At 40.5% G+C, this 27,646-nt stretch overlaps 1 protein-coding gene across 7 annotated transcripts; it reads right to left on the reverse strand.

Moving 5' to 3' along the window:
- Nucleotides 1–4,666: 4,666 nt before the first annotated feature.
- Nucleotides 4,667–27,430, reverse strand: MKNK1 (MAPK interacting serine/threonine kinase 1). Of its 7 annotated transcripts, none has more exons than XM_090146625.1 (13): nt 26,170–27,430; nt 25,358–25,528; nt 19,963–20,061; nt 19,050–19,147; nt 17,782–17,861; nt 16,267–16,340; nt 13,695–13,799; nt 10,674–10,729; nt 9,797–9,892; nt 8,729–8,923; nt 7,956–8,120; nt 7,297–7,340; nt 4,667–6,425 (listed from the first exon to the last, which is right to left on the reverse strand). In XM_090146625.1, the coding sequence occupies exons 2-13, from the start codon at nt 25,452–25,454 to the stop codon at nt 6,197–6,199; spliced, it is 1,338 nt and encodes a 445-aa protein (XP_090002751.1). In that variant the 5' UTR covers nt 25,455–25,528; nt 26,170–27,430; the 3' UTR covers nt 4,667–6,196. The 7 variants fall into 7 exon arrangements, with proteins under 7 accessions (XP_090002751.1, XP_031457774.2, XP_031457763.2 ...); XM_031601914.2 differs by lacking the exon at nt 26,170–27,430 and adding an exon at nt 25,939–26,044 and having other exon boundaries at nt 7,297–7,337; XM_031601903.2 differs by lacking the exon at nt 26,170–27,430 and adding an exon at nt 25,939–26,044.
- Nucleotides 27,431–27,646: the final 216 nt, after the last annotated feature.

Genomic DNA, 27,646 nt, shown 5'->3' on the forward strand with positions numbered 1-27,646 from the left:
CCTGTTAGTGTTGGGCATGCTTGGATTTGCCATTGGTTAAGGGAAAGGCCTGGGTGCTCCACAGATCTCAGACAATACTTTCAACATGAGGAGGTGTGCTGACATGGTCTGACAGAAGGTAATTATTCAGAAGCCAGAATAATTGAACATTCTCATTGCTGCCTATTAATCTGATCACTTCCCTTATAAACTCATAACCGTAGCTCCTGAACATAGCAGACCTTATTTATATGCAAAAAAGGTTTCCAATTCTGAGACTCACAGATGTCTGAGGACAGAAGCAAAACTGGTTACAAAGCAGAGCACCTGGCAAAGCCTCCTTTCCAGTCCGAAATGCTCAGCTTGTGTGGACAAGGCTAGAGAGAAAGAAAGAAAGGGCAGGAGAGGAGGAAAATGCCAAGAATTTTTCCAAAAATAGCAAGAGGAAACTGGCAAATGATTAAAGAGGAGGGGAAGGGAAGGGAAGGGAAGGGAAGGGAAGGGAAGGGAAGGGAAGGGAAGGGAAGGGAAGGGAAGGGAAGGGAAGGGAAGGGAAGGGAAGGGAAGGGAAGGGAAGGGAAGGGAAGGGAAGGGAAGGGAAGGGAAGGGAAGGGAAGGGAAGGGAATTTCACTGACACCTCTCTTCATTCTGGATATGAGTGGATATGGGATACCTGCAAATTACTTCATACCTTTTTTTTTTCTCTCCCTTTCTCCACTCTGAGGAGTTCCTGCATGGGGAAATTGGATGCCACAGTTGGGTTTTTGGCATGAAGAGAGGGATGATAGCTTGCAACGCTGCTCAAGTGGTTGAGGCTTCAAAGAAAAGAAATGGGGTGGCCAGAACCTGGAGGGTGAAGTCTGTTCCAGTTTTAATTAAAAAGAAATCAAGTGATGAGAATGGAGACACGTTTTGTAGATTCCACTTCCTGCATCGCTATGAAGCTGAGAGCACCTTCAGAGAGGAGAGGGAAAGTGCTTTGATGAAACAGCATCACAGGGCATGGAGTCACTGCAAGGCAGTTCCAAGACAGGACATGAGGAAATCTGCATGCAGCTGCTGGTGAGAGGATGTGGGCATTTTCCATAGTCATGAGTGACATCATCTTTTCATTAAAAAAAAGAACATTCTGGATGGCATTCCCCCCTTAGACTGAACAGTACTGCCAGTCTGCTGCAAGCACAGCCTGGAAGGACCCAAACTACTTGAAACTGCTGCGCAGAGCAGTAATATGACACAGCTCAACACTAGAGGAATCTAGCCACTGTGAGACCAGCACTTGCTGAAGCTTTGTGCTGGAGTTCCGTGCTTAGGATGGGATTGGGAGTTACTTGATCAGAAGGTTTTTTCATGGCAAATATATGCATTTTTTTCTTCAAAAATGGCATGTTCCACAGCTACTGCCACAGGAACAAGACACAATGCACAGAGGTGACATTAAGAAAAGTCCACTGCTTTGACCATCCTGTGGGACCATGCAAAGTATTACAACAGGGACACATAGGTACACCTCTAACTGTGCATTTCAGATCCTTCAAAGTTGCAACATTTCCTATTAGAATTTTTCCTATCACACAGTTCTCTGACCGAGGAGGACAGGACTTGGCCCTATGTTCCCAATTCACCACCCTGTGTTATTCTGTTGGCTGTCCTCCTGCACACAGCTCCATGACTTGTCTCCCCATTTCATTTCACAAGTTTGCACAGATCCCAGCGCTGTGCTGGAGCCTGCTGGCTAAGCAGGTGGATCTGAAGCTATTACAAGGTACACACCTGGATGAAAGACAGAGCAAAAAAGATGAGCAGAAAAAGGAGCAAGAAATACAGGAAGCAATTCTGCTTTCTCTACGCGCACGCTGGAGCTGCAAGCATTGTTATTTTCAGGCCAGCTGACCAAAAACAGTTTCTGAAATTGAGGATGGTCTGGGGGGGTGAGGGAATGGTGGAGGAGATGGGATCCATACCTCACTCACCACACAGAGTGTTACAAGCTTTGCTCTTGATCAAACAGAAAGCCTCACTCTCATCTACTTGGCTCACACTGCCACATACAGCCCCTGCCCTGCTCCTTGCTTAGCAAAACATTTCGGAAGGCCCCATTCCTCCTCCCACTCCATATTGAATCAGAGCAAAGTTGATGAACTGTGGCTGCTTGTCACCCTGCCAAAATTTGCTAACCAATCTTAGTGTGAAAGCAGCTGTGACAGGCAGCAACTGAAAATGCAGCATCAAACGAACCAGCTGGAAGGGACCCAGCAAAGCACTGCTGCTCTCTCTCCCTGTTAACCATTGGATGAGTCAATTTGTTTGACGGAGTGCAGGGCCTGATTCCCCAGAGCAGCTCATTCCAGCCAGTCCCCATAAAATAACCTAATGCTAAAGCATTTCTTTTAAGGCTTTTTCCCACCAGAATATGGCTCAGTGACATCTCTCTCCAGACTCGCAATGGCTTTTTGTGCAAACAATACCAGTGAAATGCCACCATTGCTTTTACAACTTTTGTTTTGTGTTCTTCTGAGAGAATTGCACCTCTGTGCTTGGAGCGTTTTGAATGCACTGATTGAAGCTGGCAGGGATAACCAAACATGCACATATCACATGGGAAACGGAATGGTGGAGGGAAGGAAGGGTACAAGCAAATATTTCTTCAGGATTGTCAAGCCTCTCCGTTTCCATGGCAGTTTGTTTCCATGGAAGCCACATTTTGAAGCCTGTTGCTGCCAGTGGAGTGGCCCAAAGAAAAATTATTAGTTCTGCAAATTAACCAAGCTGCTCTCTACCTTGAGAGCCAGCCCACCCACAGCCCTGAAAAAAAATTAAAAAAACCCAGCATCTTTCCATCTCTGATAAAGGATTCAATAAACAGGAGGAAGGAGAAGACAGGAGAAGAAAATGCCACACAATGAAAAACTGCAGCTTCCTTTCATGTAACCAACAACGCTGAAAAATTTCTGAAACACACAGGCAAACACAAATCTGAACGTGTTTTATGAAATCCAGCAAGTGAAGGTCAGCAAAATATCTGCCAGATGCTTGGTACCACCAGATCCTGGAAGGACAAAGGCAGGGCACCTTGAGACTAGTGGTGTTTGGCTGCCATTTGCTTCCTTAAAATTACCTCCTCTCCCCTCCCTCCCCCCCCCAAACCATACTAACATGCCTGTCAGTTGGCTCACCCACTTCTTTCCTTATCTGCCCCATTTGCCCACCAAAAAGTAGCTCTCTTCAGCCTCTTTCTTAAGTCAGGAAGCCCATATAAGCTGCCTGCTCCGGTTGATTGGTTTTTACCAGTAATTGAAATAAAGTGATACAGGTATTCAAGATATTCAGCCCTTTCTGGAAAGGAGAGGGTGCAGTTCAGCAGTGAAACACAGCCATGGTTGAGAGGAGACATGAACATACTAAGTTCAGCTGACAATAGAAAAAACATCTGTGAAACAGTATTTCAAAAGAACAGAGCACTGATACTCCAGATTTGTGACTTCTACCTGCAAAGAAGCGCCATTCCCCTACTGAAACAAACAAACAAAAAGCCTCAGAAAGGCGTACCTACGGGCCTTCTGGGAATATAAAGCCCAAAGAAAACTCAATTCTCAATTGTAATTGAAAGTTAATGATCAGATAGGAAGGAGGCACCTGTGAGGGGAGTGTTAGACCAGCAGCTGAATCTGACTTCATTTTGAGGCAAGTGTTTAACATCAGTGTTATAAGAAGTCGTTCTCCTATCACTTGCTGCTACAAGGGCTCCCATGCTTCATGCTACTCCTCTTACAGGGGGGAGAGGAATAAGAAACAGAGGATTTTAAAGCCTACTTGCAACTAAAGCTCTTGATCTGGATATGGCAAGAGGATTTCCTTTAGAAAGCAGTGAGCACAGAGGGCCTGCCATCTGTTCTGGGATTCCTGCTCTATTCAGATTTTAATAGGAAAAGAAACAAAACCCACAGTGTTTGACGCAGATCTGATTGTTGCAGGTGAACCTCACACAGGAATTCCATCTCCCACATTGATTGCCTTTCAGGAAGAACAGCTTTCCCCATTCAAACTCAATTAGAGAGGACTAGTCATAAACCTCCAGAGGAACACAGAAATTGCCCTGCAAGCAATGGAAGCTAGTTTACGCCTGATCATGGAACAGTTGACTTAAATGACTGCTTCTTCCTTGTTTGGGGCAGTTTTCTTAGTTCCTAATTTTACGCAGCTCTGGCATAAACTGCTACCAGCTGCTCGTCTTCCTCTCTGCCAGAAGTTACTGCCCTGAAGAAACACTCCAGATTTTAGCTCTTGACTAAAAAGCCCAACATCTCAGCTTCAAGCCCTGAACAGGTAAGTTTGTTAGTATGCATCAGCAGGGAGCAAGGATGCTCTAATACAGGTCACACATGGAGGCAGCTGCTGGCAGCATCCACAAGGCAGCTGTGAGCACCAGGAGAGCCTCATGGGGCTCAGAGCCACCAGCTGGAGGGCTTGTCATAATCATCAGACAAAGTTTAACAATTTAGTGCAAGTCCTCCTTGGCTGCACTGGAGACTGATAAAATAATACAGCCACAGGAGTGAAAGGTATGCTTACATTCAAGAATAACCACAGAGAAGTAATTCATTCCTGTTTTTTTTTTTTTTTTTGAAGTCACTAAAAATCAACAGCAAAAAACCACACAGAAGAATTGTCAAATGTGTTAAATCCATGGCTTAAAATGTTTTAATAAAAACAAAGCAAAATACATTTCATAGTCACTGTATAAAACCTTTTAAATAAGAACTTTAATATTAGTCACAAAATACAGCATGTTGTATAAAAATAGTTGTGTGCACACTGATAAAAGAATGTAAAACTGCTCTGAATAGGACATACAAAGACATTCAGCTTTGACTACTCAAATTCCAAGCACTTGTTGGATCAGCTACTTTAATCCTTCTCATTCTGCTTGGGAGGGTTTTATGCTTTGCAGTGGGGGACCCTCCTTCTACCCTCCTCAGCCTGTGCACAATGCCCCAGCAAACGTTTTCACAAATGGCTGGTAAGGTTAAGGTGCATCATGTTGGGCATCTCAGCCCAATTTTCACAGCTTATGTTTTAGAAAGTGCTCAACTGTTGCATCCTTCTCAACGGACACCTCAACTTGGTCACTCAAAATCTTCAGCTTTTCAGCCAGTACCCTTCCAAATTACTTCTGATCCTTGGTGCATCACAGTACTAAAAGTGGAACTTGAAATCTAGTCCCTCAGCCTGAGATCACTACACGAGTGCAGCTGCAGTACTGTTTTTGAACAGATGTACCTCTGGATTTGATAATCCTAAATTATTCACGTACCAAAATTTACTCAAGCCTGTCCATTAAGAACTGCAGGTAATGCACACAAATGGATCTGGAAGAACATGAGTTTCAAGAAAGGAAGGTATAATGGACAATAGCGTTAATATACAAACAAAGCAGATACTAAGCATAATAATATGTAATAATGTGGTTATCAGACTTAAGAGAAGGGGACAATGGACAAAAAGAACTGGTATAATATACAGTACATTGTGGTTGAGAACAAGGTGTCAAAAAAAGAAATAACACTTCCAGATTTTGTCCCACATGCTGACACACAAACTATCAACAAGGGTAATAAAAAAAAAAAAGCAACACAGTCCTCATCATCTCTGCAAGCTTGAGACCTTCTTTACAATATTATTCACAAAACATTTACGCCCAGTGAAGGCAGTGGAGACAAAGATCCACCCCCAGTCATCACCTCTGTTTCCTGAGTCTACAAAAAGAGAGATGGGCACTGTTGGTTGAAAACAGTCCCTGCTGCTGACCAGTAGCAGCAGCACCTTGCAAGATTTGCCATCAAAGAGAGCAAACAGGTATGTAAACTTTATGCTCTGCCAGGCAAAGCAAGAAAGTATTTTTTTCCAATGTTTTCAAGCTTGAATTTTAAAGTGTGCTCTTCCAAGAAGAAAACATGAAAGCTTTGTGATGTATCACCTCAGATAATACAGCAGCAAAACCATCTTCTATAGTTTAAAAACATCAGTTAAATTATCTTAATGCACCAAATCTGACAGGCAAAAACATTCCCATAAAAGCTACCCCCTTTAAGTTAAGAAGCACATCACAAGAGCCAGCTTCTATTCAAAGAGTAAGAAGCAGAGAAGCTTTTATCAGTACTGAAAATCCACATAATAAAACAGGCTGATCTTGCCAATCTATAGCAGGAAAGAAGTTTAAAAGGCTTTATGAGGAACTGGCTGAAAGTCGCTGTTTTTGGTGGCATGCATCATTGCTCTGCGCTTGGCAAGCCGGGATTTGGATGGAGGAGAAAGTTTCATGGAGCACACAGCACGGGCAACACTGTCCTGCTCTGTGCTGAGCTCGTTCTCGTGCTGAGACAACTGGCGGTTGAGGGCTATAGCCTCAGCTGCAAAAAGGGTCAGGTCTTTTGTGCTACTGTTCCTTTCAAGGGAAAAGGAGAAGGCAGTTAGAACACATGCAAAGAAACAGTTTGGCTGTTTACCCTAACAGCAGAATAATGCATTTCCAAGCAGTTTTCTTTCTCCTATCGAAACACTGACACGGTAGGCAAAAAGACAAATAAAAATGCTTTGAGATTTTGGAAACAGACACAGTTTTAGTCCTCTGTCTGCCATGAAACCCCAGGAAAACCCAGGAAGCCACCATGCTTCAGTTTCTACATCTTAAGAAAGGAGAGGCATGTGGGACAATACTGTTTTTCTTCAGAGAACTGCAATCCCTCTAGAATTGCACATCTGGGTTCAGGAATTGCATTTCTGAGGACTGGAAGAACCTGGAATTGCCAGTGGTAGACATGGAAATAGAAACAAATGTGTGACTCAGGCCCTACAGCATGCAGAATCTGCCATCAAACCGCTTTATACAAAGCTTGTCCTGCTCATGGTTAAATTGCTACTGTGATTACCACATTTTCAATGGAAGTCAGATCCGAGTCTGTACATATGATTATCCACCCATCAAAATGTAGTCTCTTTGGGTAACACACGCCTTTATGCCTTTTTTTGCCTCCTGGGCAGCAAACTGCCAAAACCATGATTATTTCCAGTCTAAGATTAGCCATGCTCCACAGGAATCCTCTCCAATGCCTTTCCCACAAACAAGTAAGATTAGATTATGAAGAAAAATGACAGCTTTAATATTTCTGATGCTCTTAACAAAATTAGTGCTGCCATACTTATGGATCTTACCCATTCATTTGCCACCTCCTACCCCTCCCATTCTTTCAGTAACAATTCCTGGCCAACCTGATATATATATATAAAAAAAAAAAAAGTAAAAAAAAAAAGATTACCTTTGAAGGACTTGAGGGGTAGGTAGTCCCCTTTCAGGAGCCTGCTAGAAGAAGCAGTTAAGAAAGGTTAGTTATGTGTTACTAGGTGGGAATCAAACATTCACAAGAATGATTTTAAAAAACAACAGGTAACTCTCTCAAATTTACAACTAATGGATATTGTACATTAACTACTTCACTGTGGGTTTACAAATCACTGTTGACTGACTTTCTAATCAACCTCTCCCATCACAAAGAGACCACCATTTGCAGGTATAATACTAAAGCTTGGGAAGCTCTCCAGAGGGTCCATCTGTTCTTTCTTGAACTAAGAACTAAAGCAAAAGAACATACTGCTGTTCTTTTAAAACAGTACCTACCAGCATTCTGCAGCACTGTATTAGAGAGCAGCACCACAATAAGCGCACTGCAGTGCTTAGTTTCCACAGGAAAGCTATTTAAAATGCATAAAGCAAATTAAAAAAATACTTAAAGCTTGACAGAGTCATCCAAATATTTACCACACAGAGCTTCAGGAAGAACAAAACCACTGGATATAATGTAATTAATCAAGACATGAGCACTAAACATAAAATATCTCTACTAAATATTTAGAGAGAAGCAACTTGTTTACAACTCAGGAAGAAGAATAACCCTTAAAAATACAATGAGATACATACTCCTTGAACCCATGAATGTTGCAAAACTTGAGCAGCACTAAGTCGTTCTTTAGCATCACGAACCAGCAACTTTGAGATGAGATCTTTGGCCTCAGAGGATATATGTGACCAATCCTTGTCAGGAAATTCATATTTGCCTTCCTGAATGCTTTCAAAAAGCTTGTTCTGGTAAAGGAAAAAATCTTTAATTTAAACAGCAACTAGAACATGACCAGATGACTTCTCAGGCGAGATTCTTTTCACTCAGTTTTATCCACTTCATAGGGTGATTGACAGCTGAAAACAACTAGTCTCCTTATAGAGCAAATGGAGGATGACAGGCAGCTCCACAGAGCAATGCAGTACATTTTAAGATGGCTGTGATACACTGTCTGCTGACAACACCTCTCACTCTCCAGTAACTGTGAAGTCAACCTACTGTTTTCAGAAAGAATAAATTCAGGCTCTGGATAGAAATTCCTTGGGAGCACAACTCTCACCTGAGGAATTCTGGTGATTACTGTCAATCAGATCAAGGATTAGAGGGTGGGGGAAGGGCAAGAGAAAGCTCTGAGATCTCATCAAGAGAAGAAAGAGGTATCTTTCCAAGCATTACATGAGAAAGGACTGTCATAACTCAAGTCTTACATTACCAGATTCACTTCTTGGTGAGAGCTTATCTTCCCCATGTAATTAATAAGCACATCACTCTTCAGAGCTCTATCCAGTCTTACATCCTACATTCACAGGGAAAAGTAGAGTGTCTTAAGTATGCCCAGTATATGCAAATTCACCTGGCAAATTCTGCAGACTTCTCCTCTGTCCCAGCCACAGTCTGTGCCACAGTTGCCCACAAAAGGAGGGTAACCACTGAGCATGATGTACAGAATCACTCCTAGGCTCCAAAGATCACACCGTTTATCGTAGAACGTGGCCTCCTCTGTGAAGACTTCAACTACTTCAGGTGCCATGTATTCTGCTGACCCACACTAGGAAATCAAATTTAAATGAGATTTTGAAGTGAGGCTTGAATCAAAACAAAGCCTAATATTTATTTTGGTGGTGCTCTTGCTGTTTTTTTTAATTAAACATTCTCCTCTCTTTACAATATATGCCTTGGTCTAGAAGTAGAACTGTGCATCAGAGTCTACTGAAACTTGCTGTTAGATTTTACTGCAGATCTCACTTTGTTAAGCCCCACAGAAAGCAAACAGGATTCTACTGTTCTTTAGCAGAATTATAAGCTGCTTCATATTAATCTATGATTTTATTCATAGGATCTACTTATTTATATTTCACACTTTTAAATCTTGCATATCCGTTTGGGGCTTTTCAGAAAGTAAAAAGTATATCATGGAAAATGATTTTTAGAAAACAAACTCCTGCAACAATCTGACAGGTTATTTTTTCCACAGTAATGCCATAAGAACAGCTCTGTAATTTTACAAGTTGATCTGTTATGAAGCAGCTGCTTGCAGGATTGCATACCCTCTAGCTCATGGGTCTTAACTACAGAAACCAAGTTTGTAGAAACTTAGACAAAACTAAGTTCAAACTCAGTCCCATAAAAACAAAAAAAAACATGAAAATCTTTCTTATCTTTGGGGTGGTAAGATATAAAAAGGATCAGTGTGATGCATTCTGGCCAACAGGAGAATTAACACAGTGAGCTCCTATTCTTTTGTTTACTTGTTCTATGACTGGGAAACCAAGACAGTACTTTCACACATACATCTTCTTTAAATAAAATATCCACCACTCAGTGTTGTTGCACTAAGCCCTTTGAAAGCTATACTCTGGAGATGTGAAAAATAGTTTTATGGTAGAAGGGGAAAAGCACAAAGCCACAGTAAATCTCTTACCGGTGTTGTTAACTCTGGAGTAGTTATTGGAGTACATGCACTGTTCAGCTTCACCCCACTACCAAGATCAAAGTCACATATTTTTACTGGAGAGACCTAAAACCAAAGATAAAAACATTCAGATTCAGAAGACTGAGACTGTCTTAGTTTCAGCTGGGATGGATTTTCCTTCAAAATGTCTGGTATGATGCTGTGTTTGGTTCTAGGAGAAAAACAATGTTGATAACACACAGATGTTTATAGTTTCTGCTAAACAGTGTTGTACAAAGTAAAGGCCATTCAGAGTGAAGGGCACAAGGAGTTGAGAGGAAACAGAATTAGGACGACTGACTTAAACTGGACAAAGAAATAGTCCGTATTATTTGACAGTTTTGAAAAGAGTAGGAGTTCATCTCACTCTCTTCCACTGCTCAGGAGGGTTGGTGAGCACTGGTCAAGGGGGTGGTGAGCAACCTCCCTCAGTTGCTCCCACATCCCCAGCATCTGACCCTGTCACACTACTTCTTTATTTGGCTGGGCAAGTGCCAGTACACAGTCGAGCAGCTTGGGAAATACACATAACACGACCAGCTGGACTGCAAACATTACTTGTCCATCTGGGTATTACCTCAGGATAGATGAGATGCTAAGTTCTAGTTGCCACATCCTCTCAAAAATCAGTTGGCTTTTTATCAGCTGGACAGATGCTCACATTTTTACAGCTCACAGAAGAACTGAGACTCTTCCAGGCTTCCCTTCTACTAAATTCTGTTGAAGTTCACCAATAGATTTGGAAGTTTTCGTGAAAGGAACAGACTGAACGTGAGCACTGACTTAGGAAACAAAATTTAACTTTATAAAGTGTATTTTTTTTTTTTTTTAAAGAACAGAGCAGCACCTTTTCTGGAGATTCACACAGGATGTTTTCAGGCTTCAGGTCCCGGTGAGCGATTCCTGAACAAGAATACAAATGCTGATTAGAAAATGTTTTATTTCTCTGTATTTCTTTTTATTAGAAGGTAGTCTGGGAAATATTCTAGGCCTGGGTTTACACACACACACCCCGTAATGACACTGCAATTAACTAAATTGCAGTGTTTATTTGTAAAAAGTCACTGTTGCATCATGCTATGCCTTTATCATCTTTAAATGTATACAGGAGTCAAAGAAACAAGAACCTGCTAACACTGGAACACTTTGCCTAACCCTAAACTTAGCTAATTAAAAACAGCTTATTAAGATGACAGAGCTGTAGGAAAGTGTACTCGTGTACATGATATAGTTAAAAGATTTTTGTGCCTTCTAGAGGAAGGTCTTTCTTTCCAGAGAGATCATTCAAGAGCTTGCAGAATTCCTTTCAGCACAGACACTACCTGAGACACTCCTTAGAAGAAAACACTGAGCTTCCAAATGAAAATATAGCCCCTTTACTGTTATGTACAGCTACGTACTCGCTGCTGAAAATATCAAGGCTTTTGTGCCAGAGGTAGAAGAAAAGTCTTCAGGAGAACCATTCACTCAATTGCTACCAGAATAGGCAGACCCTGGGAAACACAAAGTACCTGCCTGTGCAATTCACAAAGTCAGTTCTGTATGATCAAAGCAGTTCTTTGATTGCCGAAACATATATTTGCTGGAAGTCCTATATTTAATATGATCAAATATAACAGGAAGGCAGAAAACAAGTAGCAAAAATAAAATCAAATGAGCAACTTGGCTGTAAGCAGCACTCTAGTCTTGTTTAAAAGCACTCTAAGCACACTTGCTAACTACTCTATATTACGAGATAGAAGATATGCCACCAACTTCTAGTTAAGGTACTAAGCTCTTTTCTTCAGCACAAACCACAAGATGTGACTTAAAATCTAACATTCATAGCATAGCACTGACCTAAAGGAATCAGAGCAGTTTCCATTGCTTATGCATGGAAGAGGGGAAATGTGACAAACATCCATCAAGATAGCCCATGCTGACGTTTACAGCAAGGCTGACAGAACTCCCAGCAGTTGGGTCAGCTTGCAAGATGAAACCTAACAGCCTTGTTTTGTATTATAGTTTGAATTCAAATGTCTGCTTATATAATGTTTTATTTTGCAGCCACACACAGCACTGAGAAAAGAAAACAACTGCCTTTAAACACTCCTCCAGTGGATTATTAGCAATAAAGCACACATACCCCAAGTGGGTGTAAGGCAACATTATCATCCAGCTGGGTTTTAAACTACTACTAGCAAAAGAACTAGTTCTTCTCAAAAAAAAAAAAAAAAAAATCTGAATAACTATCTAGCTGTAGCACTTCACTGTTAAGCTGTGTGATAAAACTGCTTGCATTTCCTGTTTACTTCAGTGTTCTGTATGGTACTTACTAATTATTTTAATGTGACACAGAAGAACCATAAAGAGAACAATAAAATGAAGCAGGATGCTGCTGTAGCTGATTCTGCGAGACATCCCCACTGTACCAATTCACAGCAAACAGCAGGAAAGAAAGTATATCGATGCTTTAACACCATTTTAATGAATCACATCCCTTTTGTTTGGGCAACAGGGAATCAAGGCTAAGCACTCTAAGAGAACTACAGAAAGATATTAGCTGAGTAGATATTAAATTTGCTTGAGCAGTATTCCTAGACTTTCTGCTGTTAACACAATGAATGTGTGTCTCTCCACATGTCTGGCCTAAGTTTCCTGTTTATTATTCACTCCGTAATGCCAACTCTAAACATGGGTATTCAAAGATAACATTCTCAGCAGATTTAAAACTTAGTTACCACATAGCCAGGCTATGAATATTACCAAAAATCTTGACCCAAATTAAGCTTTTTCCCACAATGGAATTAACTTCTGATCATAGTCACAACATTGGGCAAGATCAATATTCCTCGATTTTACTTTATTTACTCTTCCTGCATTGTCACTCTTTTTTTGATAGGTTCAACCTATTGAGGTGTAAATATTGTGATTCTAACTCTTCAAGCACGAGCAGTCTTGTGACTTAGAAGTAAAGCCTACAAATGAACCTATTTTATTTTATTCAAGAATTTAGATAGGAAACAAACCTACAGACCACCTGTAAAAGGTGGCTAACAAGAATAGCAAAATGAGTGGAAAGGAAAGCTTGTCAAAATAAACAAACATAGCCTTCAATTAAGTGCCATTCAATTCAAAGGTAGTTACTGCAATAAAATGAAAGCAAACATTAAGTAAAGCTGCTTAATCTAGGCAGAACCAAATAATCTGGACAAGGATAAGGTTTTATAGTCATTTACCACATTCCACTGGAACACACAGCTCTGAGTTGACCATAATACACATAGATGTTTTGCAATGCAACCAGAGTACTCTTAAGTAGAAAACAGCAGGAAGAAAACATTTTAAAGTAGAACTCTTCACAAACAGAAGTGCTTTTAAATCTAACCATATTCCTATTGAAATGAGGGCATCTCCAAAGAAAGACTATGTTTCACTCGTTGGTCCCTCCCTCAACAGTGGGAACTTGAATGTAGAGACCAAAAGCTAATATGGAGGTCTTGCAACTAGCAGAAACTCAGGGTAAATACAGAAAAGCATCTCTGCAGATCTGAAAGAGGGGGAAATTAAAAAGAAAATCAGCTCCCTGTTGAGTGACCTCCGCACAGTGGCTTAGGTAACACAGACAAGCAAATGAATTCAATCCTAGTGTTAATTCTCCTCAGCTGTTGATTTAACTTCTGTTTTTTAAAAGGCTATACCATCTTAACACAGCTAATCACTAAATCTACCACATTATGAAATGATTGTTATAGAGGAAAATAACATAAGTCACCTGGCATGGCTGGAAATGCTATCTAAGTTAAGGCTGACTATATGCAGATAAAATGTGCTTCACATCCTAAATGCACAATATCAAGTAGTAAAGATGGAGAGAAACTTCTTTTACCTTTTGTATGAAGAAAATTCAGAGCTGAGGCGATATCTCTCACCACTTTGCTAGCTTCTCGTTCATTGAAATGCTTCCTCTTCTGGATATGGGCCAGGATTGAACCTGTAAGAATGTACAGATAGAAAATCTCAGTGCAAATGCTGCTTGACTCAACAAAATGCTCTGTCAATATATGGATAAAAGTGCAGTAGCTACTACTGGTCTGCAACAGAGGGAAAACTGACCATAGTGTGAACAGAGTCAGAGAGAATTTATTTAGAAAAGTTAGTTCTAGCAAAACTCAAACATTAGTTTATATGTATGTAGGACTTTAGCAAAATCCATCAATCTCCAGGTCACAGCAGGGCATCCTGGAACTAACTGTCCTCTTTTGTGTAATCTGACAACTGAAATCTTGCTCTGAAAGTCAAGTAAACACTTTTTTTTTTTTTTTTTTAAATCTCAATATCATCAAAATGAAAACACATACTTTAAATATACTGTTCCTACTGACATCAAGATAAGGCTCACACAGTGAGCTAGGAGTGTGAAATCTGACAAAAGGCCTCTCAAATATGAATATACCAAGGGATTGGTGACTGGCAGTCAGGGCACCACTGGTATCTCTTTAACAAAGGATAAAGGGAAGTTTATTTCCTTTTCTTAAAGTGAATTCCATTAATCTTCTCAAAACATTAAAAAAGCCTTTAAAAATTAATTAAACATAATCCATGGAGATCCAACCCCATTAAACAGCCTTACTACTTGCATTTTTTAATATATATATTTTTTAAATCAGATGTATGCTTTTTACAGCAAATAGGCAGAGAAGTTAAGTAACTGTGACATTTGTGATTAGGTCCAAATACTGCACATATCTTATATATCAGGTGAATTCATTTTTATTCCTAAATTCTAGATGTGGAAGGACACCTCCCCTCCTCTCTTGTAGGTTGCCTTACTCTTACAGGATCAGTACTGCTGCCACAGTAAGGATTCAGACAGAAAAAAAATGAAGTTCACTGGCAGAGACAGTTAAAAGAAGGATGAACAAAAAGACTCTTCAGCTATGCTTTAAAATACTATTTCAGATGGCTGGAAGAAGACCACTTTGGGCCAGACTACCAGATCTCAAAGACACAAGCTTTCCCTTGCTGATAACACCACTTCTAAGCTTACTATAGATTTTTTAAGGGCACAGAGTTCAAGGGATTTTCCTGGCAGAGTTGCTCTTTACACATTTACAAAGTAAAAACAGTTCCTAAAAATGCCTCCATCTTTACAGAAAAGCCTGCAGATTTTTCAGGAAGCAGGTTTGAGCCACATTAAGTGCTCATTTCACTCAGCAGATTTATTTCAGATCACCCTTCTGAATATGGCTGACCTTCCAAACTCTCTCAGCTAAAGGAAGGCAAAAATGGAAAGCCCATGCTATGACCCAATACTGTAGTTAGCAGTTCACCTTTGAGACTGGATCCAAAGTAAGATTCATGATCAGCCGTGTTGTTTACATCAACACTGGAATTTGCAGCGCATCAGAAGTTGGTCCAACCCCCTGATTTCCATTCTTCTTTGATAATCATTCAAACCCATATAATTAACATTTCAAATACTGACATCTTTCAAAGAGAAAAGCTTCAGCACAAGTTAAGCACTGGAAAAACAGTAGGTAAGATAGTGGAGAAAGTGCAGCACTATTACCCACTCAGCAGCAGTGCAGGAACAATGACACACATAGCCTCACATTCAATGAGTTAACGAGCAGAAGGATGTGGAGATGGGAAAAGGGATAAATGCAGGCTTATTCCAATCTAGCCCTGCTACAGCTAATTTGGCAGAGAAGTCTGTGCAGTGAAGAAGAGAAACCTAGGCAACAATAATGAGATGATACAGTAATTTTAAGGGAAAGTGAATAAAAGCCCTTTCTCAATGAAAAGGCAGTGTCCTTAAGAAATTGAGTTCTGCATCCTTACTAAAATAATCTGCATTTCTTGCAGATGTGGTTTGCTACTGTCCTCCTGGTCAGTGACAATAGATGGTGTTATACAGACAGGTGCACAAAAACTCAGTTGTTCTTCAAATGACACGTCATACTTTTAACTCATGCTTTCCATACCATACAGCTAATGGATACTGTAATTATGCATTACACAGACAAACAGGAGAAACTGCACAACGCAGACTTCTTGTCCACTTGAATGCTTGATGTAGCTTCATTCCCCAGTGAGTGGTAAATGCTGGTGACCAGTGACCACAAATGCTCACTTTAATGGCTCTCAGACAGCCACAAGCAGACAGTTTTACTACTGGAGCAACGCGAGGCAAAAGTAAAATGTCTTTTTTCTAATAGCCACTGCATGAGTTTCAAGTAAATAGATAGCATCAATCCTACACTGAAGGAAAACATTACCAGGATATCTAGCTGCTATACCACAGTCATGCACAATACTCAACATACTGTCTCCCTCTGCTGCCTCTTTGTCTTCAAATTGTCAGATGTTTAAAATAAGCTCTTCACTTTCTTTTGAAACACTGAGACAAACAGGACCCAGCTGACTCAACGAGCAAAGGCACAGTTGCTGTACAGTACCTCCTCGCAGCTTCTCAAAGACAAGGTAGTATCTTGTGTCATCTTCAAAAAATTCTATCAACTCCAAAATGTTCCTTTAAAAAAAATAATAACAACCAGGTAATTATAAGAGTGAAGGAGAGATTGTAAACAGAGCAATGAATGTTTTGTTACAGATAATTAGGAAGTGCCAGAAGTAACCAAAAATGAAAGTGCTAATTAAGCAAATTGTTTTGGTTGCCTACCGCATTAAAATCAATTTCCAACTCATATTGAAATGTAAGCAGTGGAAACAGGCCAAAAACCAAAATCCTCATCAGACAGAATTGTGAAAGTCTTCTGCTACTGCTCAATTGACAGGAAGATAACTGATAATAGGCTATATTTAATAAGTTGGAAGAGTGCACTTGTGCTGAAGGCAAGAGCAAAAAATAATTACATTGGCATTCCTTCTCTGCAGAAATCACAAAGCAAATCACACAGGGCTCACAGGAGACAGGCAACTATCAACGTGACATTAAGTCCAGGACATTACTTGCCATTTTAAAACCAATTTTGGTTTATTAGTGGACAGTCTTTGCACAGTTTGCAACACAAACACCTCAAGCTGCCTTCAAAATGTCCAACATTTAAGTTCATGTAAGAGTTTTTCAAAACTTATGGAGAAAACAAAATATGAATGATGAATGTGGTCATAAGAACAGCATTTTTTTTTAATCAGTTGCATGCTGGATTATCATATGCTCTCAACAACACAGAGAACAAAGATTAATCTGCTCCTCTACAGCACAACTTAAACCCAAGTGTTTGGTAAACAAGCTTGGTTTTAGATTATCTTTAACAGCTGCACTTAAAATTTGTTTAAAAATAGGCTTTAATGTGACTCACACAACTGTACCACAGAAAGCAGCTGCACTATATATCATACAACAACATTTTAACAGAGATATCTAAAGGAATAGTTTCAGAAACTGCTTACACTCATCACAGAGCATGCTGCCATTGGCAGCACAAGCTCTCCCTCCTTTTCAGACATGAGAGGCAGCTCTAAAGTTGCTTCATCCTGTGGCTATGTGAAGTCAGCACAATCATCCCAATGAAAACTAAATTAGCTTTTGGCTTATTTAAGAACTGCAAGCAGGAGGATTGACACAAAGAAGAAAAAGCATGCATTAAGAAAGGGTAAGACTGTTGCATTCAACAGCAGCTGTTACTAGGCCAGCTTTTACCAGTGGTGAAATCATAGGGGAAAGTGTCAACATGTTAATTCCTTATTTAGACAAAAGGCACACATTACTGAAGCACATTCAGACTACACTGACCTGGATGATGACTGAATTTTATGCAACTTAATTTGTAAACATTTATCTAAATTTCCCAGATAGGAGGAAAATCTTATTTTGAACAGATCAAGTCTAAATTCCAACTGGTTTTAAGGAGACTGCTACAAAGTTCCTAACCAAAATACAAATAAAGAGGCTTCAATTTGAAAAAATACTCAAGATACTTTAAACAAACAAGAGACTCTATACTTACTTATTGCCCTGACACTGATACAGTGTTTCTATTTCACGAAAAACCCGACTTCGACTGTGACCAGCATTTTTTTCAATGATCTGTGGGAAGAGATAGAACTCATATTCAAAAGATTACTGCAGGAACTGGATTTGGATAACTGTGGATACTGTGCCTCTGGATTTGGATAACTGATCTAGAACGTCAATCTCATATATGACCACCAGAAAGAGATGCTCCACATTTTTCTGCCTGTTTAATTTGTCACGTGTCTACTTACAGTGTCAGCAGAATCTGGAAAGCATTCAAAGGACAGGAGAAATGAGGACAGGAAGAGAAGAAAGGAACTAAAACTGCCTGTTACCACAGTTACTGATCAGTTACCACAAGGCTTTTCTTGCATCATTTTAGTTCTGCAGAAAAGGAGATCCTTGTGAATTCTAACAAAAATAGATTTGAGTCATATCAGACATGAAATAGACAAAAAGAACAGACTCATCATTATGTGCATTTAATTAAAAAGTACTAAACTAACCACAGAATGAGACATTGGCTCACGGCACAAATGTCACAGAGACCCAATAGTGAGACCTAATTTTATTAAAGCAACCACACACACAATCTCAAAGTCCTTCTGCAGTGCTATCAGAAGTCACCTTCCTTCACACATCCCTCAGACTGAAAGAGGACAAAGGCTTTCCACAGGAGTGGAGACTGAATGACTGCAACATGAACTGAAAGCTCACAATGTTGCTGAAGCCACCAATATGCAGTATCAGGTTCTCATTTTTACATCCAGATTTCTCTGTGAAAGATGTGTAACTCATAAGGTAGCTGTTTATTCTAGACTTCAAATATTTTACAAACAAAATTACAGCACCCTGTATTATGTAGCAGGCCATCATGCTAGATAATGACTTGGCCACTTCTAACACAAGAAGAGGTTAAAAAATATATATGTGTATATATATTTATGTAGGATATATATATATATTATATATATGTAGGATTGCAATCAAATCAGGACATGATAAAAAAGCAAGCCCTAGACCTTACCATTAACAACACCGTTTAAGGTCTGTGAATTTTACTTGTGGCTGATATCACAGTTCATCCTAGAGGCAAGATACTTAGAATGACACATCTATCAACAGTTAGACTCATTTCATGCATTAAGAATTTCCTAAAAGCTTTTGCTATTAACACACTCTATTCTGTTTTAACTTAGATAGTAGGAGGTAGAAAACATGTTACAGGTGGTAGTGATACTGCTTTTATTCTATACTTACTTTTACTGCATATTCTTTCCCAGTTTGGAGGCTGACAGCACCCTGAACTTTGGCATAAGCTCCCTCACCAAGAAGCTCTGCAGTCAGCTTGTACAAATCTGCCAAAGAAATCCAGTAAATGGGAAATAATAGCCAAAGCATTTGTGAATAACACTGAGATGAGCTATTTATCTGATGAGCATCCCTCACATGACAGTAAGAGAGAAAATGTCCTTGGTAATGACCACAGAAAACAGATTTATGAAGTATTAAAGTAGATGTGCCAGGATTAATTATGCCTCATTATTCACCTTTTTTCCTCCTTACATTCCAAGCAAATTTAAAGTTGATTTCATCCCAGCAGTAAGAATTACAAGTTTGTTCATACAAGCACTATTTTACCTCTGTGACTTCTAGGATCTAATCCACCTTCCCTGTCTTCATTTACAAGCCAGAATTGATTTTTTTCAACTGAAAAAGACTTCCCTCCTTGATCAGAAAATGCCTACCACGTGAAATCCACTTGCAGATGTAGTATCTCAAGTATGAATGAAATTTTAATGCTTAAGCCCAGAAGACTGCTATCATTCTGGCTTGTAATCTACCTTACAATGCTACTTCCTCCCAAAGAAGTTTTGTACTAGTCAGTTTTGTCCCACTGAACTGTATTTTGGTGATAGTGTCTTGGCATTTTTGCTCACATCTAGTAGTCAAAACACTGATTCTATTAAAAGAAAAAAAAATCAAGTATTAATAGGACACATCGATTTCAAAACCACAAGAAATAAAAAGTAACTGAAGTGACTGAAGACTGAAAGATTAAAGAAATACAGAAATGTTGACCTTTAATGTTGGCCAAAATGCAATGTTTAGCTATGAAAATTGTTAGAGACAATGAACCATTACAAGTAGAAGCTCAGAAATTACCACCAACCTTCAAATTTCCCAGGGACATGATCTGTGGCTCTGGTCCTTTTCTTTTTTTTCCTTTTCCCACTGTCTGCTATGGCAAGAGGCTGACTGCTGACCATCTCTGCATGACAGAATATAAAGGTGCTTTTAACACACAATGGATTACTTCAGGAGAAAATGCACATACTTGTGTTTATGTCCTTCAGCTATACACAAGTATCTCTGCTTCTTTACTGCAGCGTGAAGCCTCTCCCATAGAAACAGAGGAAACCTAAAAAAGACAAGCTGGGTGCTGATTAACAGTTCTGGGGAGGTTTGATAAAAGAAAATAATTATGCATCTGTTGTGACTCCTCATCTCACAGCACACTAAGGGAAAGCACAGGAATAACGTCACTAACAGCCACCATGAGCTACCTTCAACATAACACGTGCCCTGAAACATAGAAGGGAGGCTGGAAGGCTGAAGATGGACAGGATTTTTATTCCTCATACAGGTGCTGTACTTTCAGTTATGCTACTGTTTAAGACATTTTAAGGTCAACTTAAGAAAATGAGCTCCCCGGACAACAGAAGGGTGAAGAATAGGAAGTCCCAAATGCAGCAGTGAAAAGCAGCAATCACAGAAGTCAACAGGTCAGAGGAGCAATCTGGGTCAGTTTATGCTGACAACAGGCCAGCAAAACATTTCTAATAGATTCATGACATCCCTTTCTAAACCACAGATTGGTAGATAACCTATGCTCCAAAATGAGCATGAGATCTTACCTCTTGCATTAAAAACTGCAAATATTACCAGAGCTTACTGAGAGGTAACTTCACTGATGCAAAATAACATGGCAGAAAAAGAAAAAACATCCTCTGCTTTTTAAGGAAGGCCTAATCAAAAGCAGTGCCTTACTAGGGGCTACTTCAGACAGCTACCCTATTTCCAGAAAGGTTAAATGATTCCACAACCCACTCACATGAGCACTTCTCCAACACTTCAGTCATACCTGCCAGCCTGGCTCTGCCAGTTAAATCAGTGCTCAAAGTCTTCAAGGCAGTACCAGAGAACTGCTAAGACATTATACAGCCAGTATACAGTTGGGTCTTATATCAGAGGAAAAAAAAATAGATCCCTAGAAATAGTATGATTGTAACAGTGACTGAAAAGTAATAAAACCAATAAGTTCTCAGGTAATTCTCCTTTAACAGAGAATCTTTTTGAATAGTTTTTTTAAACTTTGTAACTGTTTTTATACTTCCCCAGTCTCTAAAGTACTCTTAAAACAGGGAGGTTCTGAGGCAGAGAATATTACACAACCATCTACCAAAACATGAGAAAGAAAGAAAAAACTACTTTTCTTGTCAGTGTCTGTCAGTAACAGCTATTATGAATGTCACTTAGAACTCGCATGCTGTCTCAAATAGACAAACGTTATTTAGAAAGCCCTCTAATGTCTTACGGCAACACTTGAAAACGCATCACTCAAAGCCACAATCATCTATTCAAGAGAACAGTAAATCCTCATTTTCAAGTCTTTAGCAGAATACACTAAGAAATCATCACAATGGAAAACACTTTTGAGTTCTGAAATACAATGAGAAAGACACGGGCATGCATTTTACCTGCTTCTGAAGAAACAGTTCATTTTTAACTCAAACTGACACTTAGATAGGTTCAACTTTTAAAATAAAGGGCAGCCTTTGACAGCAAGTCCCAGCTCTCACTGACTTCAGCTTACATGAAAAGTTACTTGGAGTTGGGATTAAAACAACACACATGAAGCTACTCAGAGTCACAGCTGGACTTTTTGAAGGAAGTGCTTCATTCCTAAGTCAAAACATCATACCTAAGATATCTTAGTTCAAATATTACATGGATTTAGAGCTTATAACAGAGATTAAAAACCATGCAAAAAAAAAAAAAAAGAAAATAAACCCTTCACGTTAGCACAGCTGCCATATTTGTTCATGATCATCTCCCTCACTCTACCAGTGATGGCTATGGTTGGCTATGATATTTACAGCCTGGTGTTTAATGCCTCGCTGCATTATTTCAATTCCTTTTGGTCTGACTCAATTCCTAAATTACAGATAACTGCTTCCTTAAAACCAGAAAGTTCACTAGTTATCTTCACAGAAATCAAATTATGAAAACTGACATTTTCAACCCATAGTCTAGACCTAACGCACTACCAGACAGCCATTAAATGTTTGCTTTATTAGATTATTTTTTTTACCCTTGTGGTTTGCTATTTCACATCAGTGTACAGTTCACTTCTCTGTCAATACAGCCTTTCCTTGATAGGGCTAATAGCTTCATCCTCACTGGGAGAAGGAAACTAGACCTAAGCTTAATTAACAATTGGAATGACAAGAAATTTCCTTCTAATGGCTAAGCAAACACCTTAGCAGTTCCTCAAGTTTTCAAAGCAATGTGACTGCACATAAACGTTTTCAATGACACTGAAAGACTGCATGTCTCAACCTACCAAGCAGTGCTGAGGTGTTCTGCACCCTGCATGACTACCTCCAGTGACAAGGACACCTGGGCTCTCACGAAACTCACCCTGCCAGGCAGAAAGCACAGACTGGATGAACTGCCCTGGAGAAAAAAGGCTCGCAGACACATCAGGTCCGGGAGGAACATTAAACTCTGCCATTTAAAGGTCATTTTACAGCATGGCTCACAGTGCTGAACTCCTGCTTACACCAAACTAACTTGCCCACCCTGGCTGAGCAGGGGGAGGCAGGTGCAGAACAGGATTTGGTGCTTAGAGCACTTCTTACATCCCTCTCAATCACAGCAGAGTCATACTGCTCTCCAGCAAAGTACTGGCAGACTGAGCTGACAAAAGCTGAAGAAACAGGGAACAATTCAAACTCTAATCTGCCTTTCTTTTCCAGACAGGTTAGGATTACTGCTCATGGGATAACACAACCCAGCAAAATCCATACAGCAAGAAGAAAGAAAAAAAAAAAAGCCTGCAAGTTTTTGTCTTAACTGCAGTGGTATTGAAGGCTTGCATGTTATTATCACCATAATTCAGTGCTGAGGTAATATTTAACATATACATTATTCACAGCCTTGCGTGGGAAGGTAATAGTTACAGTCTTCTCCTTTTGCAATTGTGGCTTCTATAAGTATTTTCAAAAGGATGAATAAAAGCACTCATCATATAGAAGACTCTCAAATAATGACAGCTGAAGAAGGAAAAATCAACACTACATCCATTACCTTCCTAACACTCCATATACAAACATGCCACAATCCACTATCCAAAAGTAACTCCCTTCTTATTCTTATCTGCTTTCCCAAAGGAAGGAAAAGCATATTTAAAAAACAAGCATACACATATCCAGGAAGCACTTGGAAAACACAATACAGATGGCCTTCTTCTATTAAGAAGCAGATACCTTGTTTATGTGTTTGAATTCAATGGGAGGAAGCAGTTTAAGCAGAGTCCAAGTACTACCACCTGCTTCAACACTGTGTCTTGCTTGAGCTCAGTTGTTCAGTAACTGAAAAGGAACACATCACATTTACATTCAAAAAATCACATAAATATTGTTATATACATTAGGGTAGCATCCAGAGTCTCAAAGGATTGCAAGAACCAGGTGCTGTAGGCTTCACAGGAAAGCACAGTAAGGGCACACTTTTGCATTAAAGACTTCATCACCTATAAACACAGAATGCAAACTATAGCACTGTTTACAATGTTCCAGTCATTTCAGCTGATGGTCATTCATCTGTATGGCAGTTTGTTGTAATTCATCCTTAGCCATCAAAGTTGCCATATAGCAGATGTTACAGCAATCTTTGTCTCCCTACTTCTCTCTGTGATTCCCTTCAGCCTCACTTTTAGAAAACCTTATCTTCTGCAAGTTGCAGTCCAACACCATACAAGGAGTTAGGCACCTCCCTTGCAAACTGAGGATGGGGTTTCTGAGGTCCTGAATCAAACCCTCCAGCAACAGATGGATCTCACTTCACAGGATAGCACAAGCTTACTTCAAATAGATTCCTCCTACCCAATTTATTACTTCACCATCACTAAGGAAGCAGGGAGAACCTTAACAGAATGGATAGCACACCTTTCCCTCTCCTGTAGAGAGAGAACAGTATATTTTAGCACACATGCTATAGACAAGAGGACTTCTGCTGAGATCAGTCTATGCAAATACACCTGCATTATTTTAAAAGCACTAGTTCTCACTCAGAGTAACAGAAAGAGAACTTATCATTCCCACTGGAAAGGCAAAGAAGACAAGCATGATGACCATAAAATGAGTTGATGAGGAAGGATAACAAATGAAACTGAAGTTGGCTCAAAAACGTACTACAATCTTCCCAGTTTCTTGTTCTAGGACAACTTGCCTCTGTGGCAACCAAGTGGATAACAGGATGAAATAGGATGTAATATTCCATCAGACTAGCAAATAATCATGAACAGTAAGTGCTGTCTGGGACAGCGTGGCATACATACTGGTTAGGACACTAAAAAACATCTTCCTTCCTTCCACATAGAGCTCGACAGCCAAATAAAGTATTTAATGCTACTGACTATTGCCAGACAATTCATATTTAAGAGTTTCTATCACAGTGCAAAGGACCTGAGCTACAAAATCAGTTTAAATTCCAGATCATACATATTTTAAATAAGACAAGTCCTTGTAACAGTACTTTGACTCAACTACTCAAAGCTTCTCTAGCCCCTTGAGCAGTTTTAAATTAAGGAGCTGTGCAGGACAAGTCAGTCCCAAGGACCACTTATGAAACAGCAAGCTGCTTCCCCTCTGCAACATCTGATGGCATCAAGAACTCTCAGCAGACTGTCTCTGCATCACCAATTAGCTCCTCTAACCCCACACAGCAAGCTCCCTTGTCAGTTTTTAAGTGTAAACCAAAGAGAATAACTTCTTAGAAGACAACTTTTCATTTTGAACAAACAAGATAAGGATTTCCTGCTCATACTCAACACCCCACAAACCATCAGATAAGGACATCTCTCACTGGGAAAAATGCTACACAACACACTCCCATACTACAAAAGCCTTTTTTGGAGGGATTCATTTACCACATAGTGTTTTTAAAACCTGAAACAAGAGTGATTTTTCTTCCTGTCATCCTCCTTTCTTTCACCTAAAATTAACAGCCATTGAACTGCAGTGAATCTTTATGTTTGATGTAACACACACAAAAAGGTGTACCCTTTAATACCTTGTTTCCAGGAAAGGTACAGGAAGGTAAAAGGAAATTCCTCATAGTCCTAAGTACCCCGTGTGTGTGTGTGTAAGCTTTACAGAGTACTTAAGCAGCATTCATACCACGGAATAGCGTTACCATTGACAATATTTAACTTCAAGGGGCTCTGGGATGCTCAACACACCCATTTTCACAGAAAAGCTGCCAATACCACCCACAGTTACCTTCAGGAGTGCCGTGGAAGGGGCTCAGCTCCACAGCTGTGTTCTGCCCCGCTTCCATCCAGCATCTGGGAGGCATAGGGAGCAGCTTTGTGTGCATGAAAGCCAACAGGCACACCTTCAAAGTTACCAGAACAGGTGCCGGGCTTTCCAAGCGAACCGAGCAGTGTTCATCTGTATGAAAGAAAAAATGCCTTTAGAAGCAGTCAGCTCAATAAGAGAAGAGAAGAAAAAAACAAACCAGCCATCTAATTGGTGGTTTACTTTCAAACAAATTCAACACTTTACAAACCAGTACCAGCACTGTCAGGGGTACGGGCTAATGCTTGGCTGTCACACATGTCCTGAAGCCAGGAGCCGGCTGTCACTGCTGCTGCTGGCGTTATTCCCTCACAAGCACTTCACAAGGTCACCGCAGCGATAGCAGCGGTAATAAATACATTATAGTAAGATGTTCGGTACCCCTGGCTCACCCTGCTCGCAGCCGGACCCGCCGGCTCCTGCCTCAGCCTTCCCCTCCCACACCTCCCCTCAGCGATGTGAGGAGCGGCAGCCCCAGCCGCCACGCAGCCCTCCACCCTCACCTCCATGGCGGCCGCCGGCGTCCCGCGGCGGGGGTGGCGCTGCGCCGCCGGACAGCCCGCCCGCTGGGGAGGGGGGAGCGCGCATGCGCGAAGCGCTACTTGCCGTGAGGCCATTTTCGCTTGCCGGGGGTGCGCAGCTGGCGTGCGGGTGAGGTGCGACGCACCTCTTCTCGATGCCAGCAGGGAAGGGGTATCGTGGAGATGGCTGGGCCACCCAACTTGAAGTCTTACTTGAGTGTGAATGAGCGTCTGTGTTCCCACTGGTGGCAAGAGGGCCCCACAGGGGTAACCTGAGGTGGAGGTGGTTGCCATCTTGCGCTGCTGCCCCTTTCCTGGGCTGAGGTTGTGGTGGTCACCGTGTTGTGCCGCTGCCTCCTTCCTGAGTGCCTGCTTCTTCAGGGCCTCGTGAACACAGGGCTGAAGTGGCCGTTCTAGCTTTGCACAAGATTATTCTTGCCTGGTCCAGACACGAAATATATGGTAGCCCCACACTTGTGTGAGGAAATGGGAGGTATGACACTGCAGGTGTGGCTACCATGAAATGTCCTCAGAAATGGGAAAACTTGTCTTGGAGCCCTGTTTTAGATCCTCTAGAATGTACACAGGGTGGATCAGGACTGCTCAGTGGGGGAAAAAAACACCACAGGAATGAGCAATCAAACAACATTCAGCTCGTTGTTAAGGCAATACCTTCACACACACCAGTGCATTCAAGAAAGCCAGTGAGTCTTTCTCATCTCGTGGCTTCATCAAATATTTGCTCTTGTGAAGAGCTAGGGCACAGAAGGGATAATAAGGATAACTTTATAGAAAAGTCTTTTTGGATTTTTTTTGGTTTTGTTCTGGCTTTCCTGTCAGATTGATTCTGTAGTGTGTGTGTAATGCCAGCAGCATAGCAGATAGTTTGAAAGGTCATTTCCTTGCCTGCTATCTTCGTCCTGTGCTTCTACAGGCATTCTTTGTAAGCTGTTGATTTTTCATGGGTTTCCGGGTTAGCCTCAGGACCAAGCTGCGGGCTTGCATATCTCTGCAGTTTTTCAGGCAACAAGGAGAAAGTTTCCACCTCCTCTGCTTTTCAGAGCAGTGTGGCTAAAGCAGAGAGATTGGGGTTGTGTCTCCTGACACCCAGTAAGCTCAATACATCTTCAAGCAGATCAGGCTAAGAGAGATGAAAGGAAAAAGTACACTAGTAATGCAGATACCAAACACAAAACACTCTTCAGTAGCTTATCCATATTCTAGCCTCATTTTTTCACCCCCCCCCCTTCAGGAATAAACAAGTCTTTCAGCAGCAAGAGAAAAAAGGCTCACTAATAACAGAAACCTTGCCTTTGAATTGGCGGATGAGCTTCTTCTCTTAGTTGTACAAAGAGAAGCTCTGATCTGCTTCTGAGGAGTTAACTTTCTCTTCCTGAGCCTTTTTATCGGTGCTATTTCAGTAAGGCTGAGCAGGGTGGTAGAATCATTTGCAGAGAAGTATCCCTGGCAAAGAAGAGCTTTCTTCCATATAAATTCAGATTGACATTTTAAAAGGTCATTCTCTATTTGGGTGACATTTCAATCCTCCACTCATTGTAGTAGACTAAGTAAAAAGACTTAAACTGCAAAACATAGAGTCTGTATACAAATATATATATATTTGTATATATATATATGAAGATGAAAATCCAGCAGTCCAGCAAAAACTCCTGTGAGGTACTACTCCTTA

The sequence above is a fragment of the Phasianus colchicus genome, chromosome 9 (genome assembly GCF_987193195.1).
Source record: "Phasianus colchicus chromosome 9, bPhaCol1.hap1.1, whole genome shotgun sequence".
Taxonomy (NCBI): domain Eukaryota; kingdom Metazoa; phylum Chordata; class Aves; order Galliformes; family Phasianidae; genus Phasianus; species Phasianus colchicus.

Bases quoted from the DNA above. Each gene is read 5' to 3' on its own strand.
- MKNK1 (XM_031601903.2), bottom strand. From the start codon at position 26,023: ATGCGCGCTCCCCCCTCCCCAGCGGGCGGGCTGTCCGGCGGCGCAGCG. The intron at 13,800-16,266 runs GTACTGTACAGC...ACATTCTTACAG, and splicing joins CTTTGAGAAGCTGCGAGGAG to GTTCAATCCTGGCCCATATC. The intron at 6,426-7,296 runs GTAATCTTTTTT...TTCCCTTGAAAG, and splicing joins ACCCCTCAAGTCCTTCAAAG to GAACAGTAGCACAAAAGACC.